General features: G+C 42.7%; 1 protein-coding gene across 1 annotated transcript in view; it reads left to right on the top strand.

Moving 5' to 3' along the window:
* Positions 1-7,958, top strand: part of LOC119410408 (grainyhead-like protein 2 homolog) — a 35,575-nt gene extending 27,617 nt beyond the window's left edge. The window contains exons 10-13 of the mRNA XM_037677320.1: positions 3,859-3,941; positions 4,029-4,114; positions 4,249-4,313; positions 7,688-7,958. Of these exons, the coding sequence (XP_037533248.1) occupies positions 3,859-3,941; positions 4,029-4,114; positions 4,249-4,313; positions 7,688-7,802 (349 nt within the window). The 3' untranslated portion in view covers positions 7,803-7,958. The remainder of the gene's footprint in view (positions 1-3,858; positions 3,942-4,028; positions 4,115-4,248; positions 4,314-7,687) is intronic.
* The last annotated feature ends 4,673 nt before the right edge of the window (positions 7,959-12,631 follow it).

The following is a 12,631-nucleotide window of genomic DNA, read 5'->3' on the forward strand; positions in this document are numbered from 1 at the left end:
CATTGATGTGAAGGTTATTCTCTTTGCACCAGCTCTCCAGGTGTTCCACCTCTTGCCTGTAGCTGGACTCATCATTGTTTGTGATGCATCCCACCACCGCTGTATCATCTGCAAACTTTACAATGTGACAGCCTGGATGGGTAGCTGCACAATCATACGTGAGCAGAGTAAACAGGAGGGGGCTCAACACACATCCCTGAGGAGAGCCAGTGCTGAGGGTTATGGTGGAGGAGGAGAAGTTGTGGATCCTCACTAACTGTGGTCTGTTTGTTAAAAAGTCTAGTACCCAGTTGCAAATGGAGGGGCTTAGTCCTAGTGTGGATAGTTTGTCCATCAGGGTTTGGGGGATCATGGTGTTGAAGGCGGATGTGAAGTCCACAAAGAGCATATGGACGTAAGAGTTTTTCTGCTCCAGGTGGTTGAGCGCAGTGTGGACCACAGAGGAGATTGCATCCTCTGTTGATCGGTTCTCACGGTATGCGTACTGGTGAGGGTCCTCGTTGATGTTGATGGTTGTTTTGATGCGAGTCATGACCAGTTTTTCAAAGCATTTAGCGACTATCGGGGACTATCGGGTGCTTCCAAGGTCCGAAATGGCCAGATTAGGGTTCATTCTACTGGTCCGTGCTTACGAGCCTCTTCAAGGTTGTTTTCATGCTGACGAATCCCAAAGTTGCAGGTGGCCTGTGATTCAAATCACTTCCATCTTACGGTTTAGCTCGTAAATCAACCATTCACTCTCTCTCTCACACTTAGGAACAATTTAGAGTTACCAATCAGCCTAACATGCATGTTTTTGGTCTGTGGGAGGAAACTGGAGTACCCAGAGAAAACCCACACATGCACGGAGAGAACATGCAAACTCCACCCAGAAAGGCCCTCAGCCGGGATTCGATCCGGCGACCTTCTCACTGAGAGGCGACAGCTCTACCAACTGAGCCACCATGCAGACACAGCAAAATATGACTTATTTTATAGTGAATTTATCAGTTGACAAAATTATTAATCACAGAACCGGTTGTTAGAGGTCATCATGTAGGGTTTTTATCTCAAGGAGAGCTCAGGTGTCAGAATACAGCTCTGCTGTAGCATTACAAACTAAACTGAGAGGAAAACTGTTCATTTCAGAATCGTCCTCTTAAACGCCATTTGCCAACTAATCCGTAATTGTTGCAGCCCAGTGAGATATATCCTTTAAAGATTTTATTTTCAGGATGAAATGATTATGCCACTACAAAAATATGAACAAGAATTACTGGTAGGTGCACAATGAGGTCCAGTCATTGTGGAGTTTCTCTAATAACAATCAAAATTATACACACAAGGACAAATATATTTACATACAGGTCCTTCTAAAAAAATTAGCATATTGTGATAAAGGTCATTATTTTCCATAATGTAATGATAAAAATGAAACTTTCATATATTTCAGATTCATTGCACACCAACTGAAATATTTCAGGTCTTTAATAGTTTTAATACTGATGATTATGGCATACAGCTCATGAAAACCCAAAATGCCTGTCCCAAAAAATTAGCATATTTCATCCCTCCAATGAAAGACAAGTGTTTTTAATACAAAAAACGCCAACCTTCAAATAATCATGTTCAGTTATGCACTCAATACTTGGTCAGGAATCCTTTTGCATGAATGACTGCTTCAATGCAGCGTGGCATGGAGGCAATCAGCCTGTGGCACTGCTGAGGTGTTATGGAGGCCCAGGATGCTTCGATAGCGGCCTTAAGCTCATCCAGAGTGTTGGGTCTTGCGTCTCTCAACTTTCTCTTCACAATATCCCACAGGTTCTCTATGGGGTTCAGGTCAGGAGAGTTGGCAGGCCAATTGAGCACAGTAATACCATGGTCAGTAAACCATTTACCAGTGGTTTTGTCACTGTGAGCAGGTGCCAGGTCGTGCTGGAAAAATGAAATCTTCATCTCCATAAAGCTTTTCAGCAGATGGAAGCATGAAGTGCTCCAAAATCTCCTGATAGCTAGCTGCATTGACCCTGTGCTTGATAAAACACAGTGGACCAACACCAGCAGCTGACATGGCACCCCAGACCATCACTGACTGTGGGTGCTTCACACTGGACTTCTGGCATTTTGGCATTTCCTTCTCCCCAGTCTTCCTCCAGACTCTGGCACCTTGATTTCCGAATGACATGCAACATTTGCTTTCATCCGAAAAAAGTACTTTGGACCACTGAGCAACAGTCCAGTGCTGCTTCTCTGTAGCCCAGGTCAGGCACTTCTGCCGCTGTTTCTGGTTCAAAAGTGGCTTGACCTGGGGAATGCGGCACCTGTAGCCCATTTCCTGCACACGCCTGTGCACGGTGGCTCTGGATGTTTCTACTCCAGACTCAGTCCACTGCTTCCGCAGGTCCCCCAAGGTCTGGAATCGGCCCTTCTCCACAATCCTCCTCAGGGTCCGGTCACCTCCTCGTTGTGCAGCGTTTTCTGCCACACTTTTCCCTTCCCACAGACTTCCCACTGAGGTGCCTTGATACAGCACTCTGGGAACAGCCTATTGGTTCAACAATTTCTTTCTGTGTCTTACCCTCTTGCTTGAGGGTGTCAATGATGGCCTTCTGGACAGCAGTCAGGTCGGCAGTCTTACCCATGATTGTGGTTTTGAGTAATGAACAAGGCTGGGAGTTTTTAAAAGCCTCAGGAATCTTTTGCAGGTGTTTAGAGTTACGTCGTTGATTCAGATGGTTAGGTTAATAGCTTGTTTAGAGAACCTTTTCATGATATGCTAATTTTTTGGGACAGGCATTTTGGGTTTTCATGAGCTGTACGCCATAATCATCAGTATTAAAACAATTAAAGACCTGAAATATTTCAGTTGGTGTGCAATGAATCTGAAATATATGAAAGTTTCATTTTTATCATTCCATTATGGAAAATAATGACCTTTTTCAAAATATGCTAATTTTTTGAGAAGGACCTGTACATCCATAATAAACAACATAATAAACAACTCAACAAATATTTGGTTACACTTTATTTTACAAGTTGCACTTTGACCGCAGGCCTTTTTTAACCCCTCTTCTGGACAGAATTGGTGGAGGTGATTTAGATTGTTGTTTCCTGGCACAGACCTGGACTCGATCACAGTCCACATGTTGTTAGTGAAGCTGAGCTTAATGTTAGCCTGCTTTATCCACACAGACATGAGGTTTGATGAGTGTTTTAGATCATGCAAACACCCAGAAACACTCAAGTTTCTAAAAGCTAGCTGTTGGTTTGAGGTGAAGTTGAAGATTTTGGGTGTGGACGTCCATCTTCATTAATCCAGACATTGTCTTAATGCACCATTAACTCAGCATGATGCTACCAGCAAACATGTTGCTTGAGCTTTTTCCTTGGCTGGCACCCTCTGAGTCCACGACGGTGTAAAACTTCACAAGGACACTGGTGTTCCAGCGGTTTCCAGTTCATGAAAGTCTTGAGCCTTAATGGTTCCTGGGTTAATCCTGAACATCCTAAACTCATTTTTGATTTATCTGAGGGTGAGGACTGAGTGTAAATAACAAAGAGGTGTTAAATAAATCCTCTTGTTGGCTAAGAGAAACCACCACCTGCAGTCAGTCACGTTCACTAGATGAAGTAACCTGGCTTGGAACCTTCAGCAGCACTCATTCATCGATTTAAGTTCATTTATGTATAATATGAACCCCGTGTGAATTAGATAGCCACATTCTGTTTTTTTAAGGATTGAAGTAATAAAATTATTTCACACTGGAAAGAGGGATTCAAATAAATAAAGCAAATTAATGTAATTCATGCCATTAATGAGTGAATGTAAACTTCTGACCTTATTGAAAAGTTTGTGTGTTAATGTGTGTTCATCAGAGGAGTTCCAATGAAGAGCTTGAGTCAGGAAGATTTCTGCCCACCTCCACCCAAGAAGAGCAAAGTGGAGCAAGAAAGAAAAGGTGACGAAAGGGATCTCTATAAAACCCATGTTATATTCTATTATTTAACTGGGTGAATAACATATTTTGCCCTGCCTTTTCCATCAGTTCTACTTTATGTGAGGAAGGAGTGTGATGAAGTGTTTGATGCCTTGATGCTGCGTGCACCCACCCTCAAAGCTCTGATGGAGGCAGTAAGTGTCAATTGATCAGCCTGTTGCTAGGCAGATTAGACACGCACAAAAATCCTATCTATTGTATGTCAGACATGCAATTATTTTTGACACCACTCCATTTAACATATTTTATTTCTGCTTTGCTTCCACAGATCTCAGAGAAATACATGGTCCCTGTTGAAACGATAAGCAAAGTTTACCAAAAAAGCAAAAAAGGGTGAGAAACGTCAAAACACACAAACAGCTCTGACATGCTTTTATTGGATTGCTGAGTTTTATTACCTCAGAAGTCAGAACTTTGTTCTAGTAATGAAGGAACATGTAACTTAACCGTGGTCCAGTTACAACCCTGAGCAACCAGTATAACCATTATATGACTATACAAACCAGTAACGATGAACACCTGTACTCCATCCCTGCAAACAGCTCATTGCACAGTATTATGTCAGAGATTCTTTATTGTCGTTCGCACCTCATGTGGTACATGTGGTGGGACAAATTTATGAACACAGGGTCCCAGTTACATCCAACAATAAAATGTAAAAGAAAAACAGTAATAAGATCTAAGATATGAACTAAGAAAAACATCAACTAAATATACACTAAGCACTCATAGCATAAAAACATTACGTCGAACATCAGCACGAACATGAACATGAGTCTGTGTGAGCAGATGAACACGCATGAACACATCAACATGAAACGGATCAGCAGCAACATTGAAACAGATCAGCACCAACATTGAAACAGATCAGCAGCAACATTGAAACAGATCAGCAGCAACATTGAAACAGATCAGCAGCAACATTGAAACAGATCAGCAGCAACATGAAACAGATCAGCAGCAACATGATGTGATTTTTCACAGTGATTATTCTAGTTAGAGATTCATGAGTCTAACAGCCTCAGGGTAGAAGCTGTTCCTCAGTCTAGTGGTTCTACACTTAATGCTCCTCAACCTCCTTCCTGAGGGGAGTGGGGCAAAAAGTGTGTGTGCTGGGTGAGTGAGGTCCTTCATGATGCAGGTGGCTCTCTTCCTGCATCTGGAGGTGTAGATGTCTGTGATGGTGGGGAGGCTGATTCCGACAGATTTCTGTGCAGCCTTCACCACTCTCTGCAAAGCTTTTCTTTCTGCAGCTGTGCAGCCTCCATGCCACATGTTGATGCTGGAGCTCAGGATGCTCTCCACTGCACACCTGTAGAAGGAGGTGAGGACTGAGCTTCCCAGACCAGCTCGCCTCAGCCGCCTGAGGAAGTTGAGTCTCTGATGAATTTTCTTGATCAGGCTGGTGGTGTTGTTGCTCCAGCTGAGGTTGTCATTCATGTGCACACCCAAGTACCTGCAGCCGAAGACCACCTCCACCACAGATCCTCCCATGTTCAGGGAGGTACAAGTATGCCCGCCCCCTCTGAAGTCCACAATCATCTCCCCCGTCCTCCCCACACCGATGCGAAGGTTATTCTCTTTGCACCAGCTCTCCAGGTGTTCCACCTCCTGCCTGTAGCTGGACTCATCATTGTTTGTGATGCATCCCACCACCGTTGTATCATCTGCCAACTTTACAATGTGACAGCCTGGATGGGTAGCTGCACAATCATACGTGAGCAGAATAAACAGGAGAGGGCTCGACACACATCCCTGAGGAGAGCCAGTGCTGAGGGCCATGCTGGAGGAGAAGCCGTGGATCCCCACCAACTTGGTCCGCTTGCCAAGAAATCTAGCACCCAGCCGCAAATGGAGGGGTCCAGTCCTAGTGTGAATAGTTTGTCCATCAGGACCCGGGGGACCATGGTACCAAAGGCAGACGCGAAGTCCACAAAGAGCACACGGACGCAAGAGTCCCCCCGCTCCAGGTGGCCAAGTGCAGTGCGGACCACAGAAGAGATTGCATCCTCTGTTGATCGGCTCTCGTGGCATGCATACTCATGAGGGTCCTTGCCGATGTTGATGGCTGCCCTGATGCGGGCCACTACCAGTCCGTCGAAGCATTTAGCGACTATCGGGGTGAGGGCCACTGGCCAATAGTCACTCAGACCAGTCACTGCAGTCAATGTGTGTGGCTTATTTAAAGACATACATAACAGGAGCAAAATAAATAATTAATTACCCTGTTGTTGTGCATGTTTTTTTACTTGGAATACAAATAGATTGCTTTAAATATAGACTTGCATAAATTGAGATAAAGTGCTTTACATTTGTACTAGAAGCCATAGTTTATGAGCAGCCCCGATCACTAAACCTATACCTTGTTCTTGTACGGTTCTAATAGCTGCATTTAAATATTGTTTTTACATCTGTCAGTTTGAATCCCAGTAAATTAGCCACACATATAAAATTGTCCAACCTCTATTAGGAAACGTTAATTGCATGAAGTGCAGGGATTCAGTTACTGGTGTGTATGACTAACTTTAGCCTAGTTACTTTAACACAAATCAACAAGTCCTGCTGGTTTTCCATGTTTCAGTAGGAGCACAGTTAGGTTTGCTGTAAAGTTATTACCACATGCGAGTTCTAACTTGTGAGGTAAACGGCGTAACACGAGGTTAACTGCTAACAGGCTAACAAACATGCTAGCATGCAACCTTTAGGGATTTTAAGGGACTTGTGATTAGGGCTGGACGATATGGCCAAAACTTTTATCACAATATATTTCTTAATTTCTGTCGATAATGATATAATTCCGATATCGATATAAACAATATATAAGCCTCAGAAAAACTTTACAAACTGTACAAATAAGTTACCTTTTATTTGTATTTAGCCTTCTTAAATGTTGAAATCACCGTCAAATAAACCTAAAACTCTCAACTTTGTCAGTATTAATAGTTTTAACTTTAAACAACATAACCTGACCCATGCAGCAAACGTCTGCATTTGCCTTTGATACAGCTGGGGGAGTTGTTTCAGGGACATGTTGGCTCAAACTTTTATTGTGCTTCATCTTCTGACTCTCAGAATATTCTCTCGAGTGGAACAAGTTCGATGTGTTCCCACCGCTAGTTGGAACTACTCTCACATTTTGCAGCACACTGAAACCTGCAGCTTATCGGATCTTAGAGAGCTGAACCACTTCCACACCACCGAATTAGTCTTTCCTCTCTTATCGTTGATGTCATGTGCTTTCTCTTCTCTTGTGAAAGCTTCTTCAGTCACATACTGACGGTCATGGGAACTCATTTTGAAGAGAAAACTCAACTCACATTGGAGATTAGCCTAGCCTGCTATCGTTAACTCCTTCTGGACTCGAGCTCTGCGTAACATCTACGTCACCACGCACTTATATAGTTGTGTCGCGGCTTTTTCTGTCGGGGTTGAAACTGAAGCAGCTGCTTCAACCTGAACAGAAAAAGAAATGCGTCAATGAAACGCTATAATCATATTGAAATATCAAAAATGTGCTTAAAACTCGTATCATTGTTATTTAATAAAATAATATTGTGACATATATCGCTATCAGATTATTGTACAGCTCTACTTCTGATGAAAGTTAGCCTTTAGCTAAGAGGGTCTGACTTGTTGAACTGTTGACTGATGTGCACTGTTACTTTTTAAATAAAATGAATTGTAAAAATGTCCCTTTATTGACCCAGGGTTCTGGTGAACATGGACGACAACATGGTCCAGCACTACTCCAACGAGGACACCTTCATCCTGTCTTTAGAGAGCTCGGCTGAGTCCTTGCGGGTGACTCTGTCAGAAATCTGACTGTCGTCAGTCTCGGCACTTTTTCAATAAATCTTCACTGTGGGGCACATCAGCATCACACACCCTTTTCTGATGATCACGCTACGGTTCGCTGCCTGCACGACCCCCAGCAGATAAAATCCAGCCCCTCATCCTCCGCCGCAGCTCGTTCTCATCCCACTGTAGATCACTTCTTTGCACTATGGACCAAAGTGTTAATAAGGCAGGAAAAGCTAATGCATTGTGCTGCATTGGAAATATTGCCTGGGTTTATTGATTACCTGAAAAGGTGAGTGTTTTTGTTTTTAAACTAAGATGGGAGAGGATCCATATCAGCACAAAGCACCAAGCCAGCTTGCTGGGATTCCACAGAAAGAAAAGCGAATGTATTGGATCAGCAGGGTTTGTTGTTCAGCCTTCCTGTTGTTTTCACAGGCAGTGATGAAACGTGCGCTTGCTTCCACAGGATGGCTCGTGGTTGGGGCTTTTTGTTTTAAATGTGTACAAGTGGTTTTAGCTGCCGCTCGGAAGTTGTTTGAATGTTTTTTTATTTTGCATCTAAAAGTGAACAATTTGAAATTGGTAATGTCTTTTTTTTAAACATGTTTTCAAACGGTGCCAGTGAAATGTTACAAAGGTTGGTCTCAGAACCTAAATGACATGAGGTACCATTATAGACAGCAGTCTCCAGGATGTGGTTGAACTGGTCGTTTTTCCCGTGTGTCCCGTTTGTTTTCATTACAGAGGCTGTAGTCTTTAGTATTTATGACCGTCTTCTTCTGAGGCTACAGAAAATTAGCAGACATTAACTGTGAAATGTTTAGGTCTACTGTACATCCTTACCAGTTTACACCTAATTCACCAGCATTTTTTATATTTTTCCATAGGATTGTTGTCTCTTACTGTACAGTCTTTGAAACGAGTCAATAAATTTAGTTTTGTATTCAGGCACTTGTCTTTCCTTTAGTGCTTCCTTGTATTTAAATATGGCAGCCCTCGTGGCTTTATTAATGACTGATAAAGTCTCTGAAGTGGTCGGCACATTGACGTCTCACAGCAAAAAGGATTGTGTGCATTGCCCTCCACAGTCCTAAAACGATTCGTTCCAAAGTCAGGGTGACTGTAGGAGGAAGTGTCTACATGCTCACCTGTTGGTGTTGGCCTGTGATACGGTTGAAACCAAATGTTTACATACACCGTAAAAGAACAGTTCTGACCCGCTGCGCTCATTGTCTTACCTTTAAGTTGACTAAATCTTTCCTGGTTTACATCAGGTCTGTTATGTTGTTTATTTGTCATATGCAGGTTAGCACAAGGTCATCAATGCAATGAAATGTTCAGGATGAGAAGAACCGATTAGACTCACTAAAAACAAACAAGAAATACTAAAGTATGCAATAAAGGTACAAAATAAAGTACCAAAAAGTGAAAAAGAAATGTAATATTTACAAGGTCCAGAACAAATATAGTAAACAACAACACGGTAGAATAGAACGGTGCAAGTAGGATGAATTAGTATAAATAAGTATTTCACAGGGAGGGGCAGCACGGTGGCACAACTGGTAGAGCTGCTGCCTCTCAGCGAGCAGGTCCCTGGTTCAAATCCCAGTCCGGGGGCCTTTCTGGGTGGAGTTTGCATGTTCTCTCCGTGCATGCGTGGGTTTTCTCCGGGTACTCCGGTTCCCTCCCACAGACCAAAAACATGCATGTTAGGCTGATTGGTAACTCTAAATTGTCCCTAGGTGTGAGTGAGAGAGTGAATGGTTGTTTGTCTCGTTTGTCTCTATGTGGCCCTGTGATGGACTTGATACCTGTCCAGGGTGTCCCCCGCCCCTCACACAGTGATTGCTGGACATGGGCACCGGCGACCCCCGTGACCCAAAATGGAAGAAGCGGGTAAAAGATAATGGATGGATGAAGTATTTCACACGTAATATTAACTTAAATGCACATGATATACAGGTGCTGGTCATAAACTTAGAATATCATGAAAACGTTTATTTCAGTAATTCCATTCAAAAAGTGAAACTTGTATATTATATTCATTCATTACACACAGACTGATATATTTCAAATGTTTATTTCTTTTAATGTTAATGATTATAACTGAAAACCTCAAATTCAGTATCTCAGAAAATTGGAATATTGTGAAAAGCTTCAATATTGAAGACACCTGGTGCCACACTCTAAATCAGCTAATTAACTCAAAACACCTGCAAAGACCTTTAATTGGTCCCTCAGTCTAGTTCTGTAGGCTACACAATCATGGGGAAGACTGCTGACTGGACAGTTGTCCAAAAGATGACCGTTGACACCTTGCACAAGGAGGGCAAGACACTAAAGGTCATTGCTAAAAAGGCTGGCTGTTCACAGAGCTCTGTGTCCAAGAACATTAATAGAGAGGCGAAGGAAATTATGTGGTAGAAAAAAGTGTACAAGCAATAGGGGTAACCGCACCCTGGAGAGGATATTGAAACAAAACCCATTCCAAAATGTGGGGGATATTCACAAAGAGTGGGCTGCAGCTGGAGTCAGTGCTTCAAGAACCACCATGCACAGACATATGCAAGACAAGGGGTTCAGCTGTCATATTCCTTGTGTCAAGCCACTCTTGAACAAGACAGTGTCAGAAGCATCTCGCCTGGGACTGCTGCTGAGTGGTCCAAAGTTATGTTCTCTGATGAAAGTAAATTTTGCATTTCCTTTGGAAATCAAGGTCCCAGAGTCTGGAATATCTTGCACAAAGATCTGAAGCTCTCGACCTTGACCTCTAAGTGTCTTTAAGAATCTGTTGGACTCCTGGCAAGGACCAATGCAGACTTGTTCCTGTTTTTAGTTTTCTACATTTGCCTTATAATCTAGCTGTTTTTGCTACTTTTATTGCCATCTTATTTTAATTTGTAAAAAAACGACAACAAAAAAACTGCACGCCTCTTTTATGATTGTCTATTATTGTCGCTGTTGTCCATTGTTGTCATCATTCTTTGTTGAACTCAGGTCTCTCTTGTAAATGATTCCTCAAGGCTCAGTGTGATTTACCTGTCTAAATAAAGGTTGAATGAAAGGCCCCAGAATCTGGAGGAAGAGAGGAGAGGCACCGAATCCACGTTGCTTGAGGTCCAGTGTCAAGTTTCCACAGTCGGTGATGGTTTGGGGTGCCATGTCATCTGCTGGTGTTGGTCCACTGCGTTTTCTGAAGTCCAAGGTCAGCACAGTCATGTACCAAGAAGTTTTAGAGCACTTCATGTTTCCTGCTGCTGACCAACTTTATGGAGATGCAGATTTAATTTTCCAACAGGACTTGGTACCTGTACACAGTGCCAAAAAGGACCATGGTATCCCTGTTCTTAACTGGCCAGCAAACTCTCCTGAACTTAATCCCATAGAAAATCTATAGAGTATTGTGAAGAGGAAGCTGTGATACACCAGACCCAACAACTCGGAAGAGCTGAAGGCCACTATCAGAGCAACCTGGGCTCTCAGAACACCTGAGCAGAGACACAGACTGATCGACTCCATGCCACACCGCATTGCTGCAGTAATCCAAGCAAAAGGAGCCCCAACTAAGTACTGAGTGCTGTACATGCTCATATTTTTCATCATACTTTTCATGTTCATACTTTTCAGTTTGCCAACGTTTCTAAAAATATATTTATTTTTTATTGGTCTTAAGTAATTTTCTAATTTTCTGAGATACTGAATTTGGAGTTTTCATTAGTTGTCAGTTATAATCATTAACATTTAAAGAAATAAACATTTGAAATATATCAGTCTGTGTGTAATGAATGAATATAATATAAAAGTTTCACTTTTGAATGGAATTATTGAAATAAATCAACTTTTTCATGATATTCAGATTTTATGACCAGCACCTGTATACTGCACATAACTAACATAAACTACACAGGTTGTGTGACAGATTATTGCACAGGTAGTGCGTAACACTGAGATGAATTATGATGTTAAGGTAGTGACACACATGATACAGCCACATAGTGCAGCAGTAAACATATTAGTTGTCACAGATGTGGCTTGGTGTTATCAATAGTTCAGTATTATCATGGTTCAGTAATCTGACAGCTTGTGAATATTAACTGTCTTTGAGTTTTTTTGTGTACGATGGCAGACTCCTGTATCGTCTGCCTGAGGGTAGTAGATGGAAGAGTCCTTGTGCTGAGTGGGTGTGGTCCTTAACGATGCTGCGTGCTTTACACAGACATCGGCTGTGGTAGATGTCCTGGATGGTGTAGAGACTGTGGAGTCTCCTTTATGTTAATTTACTTTATGACACCCAAAAGCATTGGTTTCCTTCCACAAGCTTCTCAGAATTTTATCCCATTCCTCCTGACAGAACTGGTTTGCTTACACACCTTCTCAGGTCTGCCCACAAATTTTCTGTGGCGCTGAGATCAGGGCTTTGTGATGACCAGTTCAAAACAGACTTGGCTGTCCTTAAGCCACGTTTTAACTGGGCGGTATGTTTAGGGTCACTGGCAATCTGAAAGAACCATTTAAGCCTAATCTTTCATTTCCTGGGTGATGTTTGTGGTGCTCATGGACAGAATATTAAGGCCCGGTCGTGGACAGGAGGGTGTCTGGTTTGAGAACCTCATGGTCTCGTCTCTGCTTTATGTGGATGATGTGGTTCTGTTGGTGTCTTCGGGCCATGGCCTTCAGCGTGCACTGGCACAGTTTGCAGCCAGATGTGGAGCAGCTGGGATGAGAGCCAGTTCCTCTAAGTCCGAGGCCATGGCTCTCAAACAGAAATGGGTGGAATGCCCCCTCCAGGTCAGGGAGGAGTCTTTGCCTCAGGTGGAGGACTTTAAGTATCCGAGTGTCTTGTTCACAGG

The sequence above is a fragment of the Nematolebias whitei genome, chromosome 5, assembly GCF_014905685.2.
Source record: "Nematolebias whitei isolate Nwh7 chromosome 5, NemWhi1, whole genome shotgun sequence".
In the NCBI taxonomy this organism is placed as follows: domain Eukaryota; kingdom Metazoa; phylum Chordata; class Actinopteri; order Cyprinodontiformes; family Rivulidae; genus Nematolebias; species Nematolebias whitei.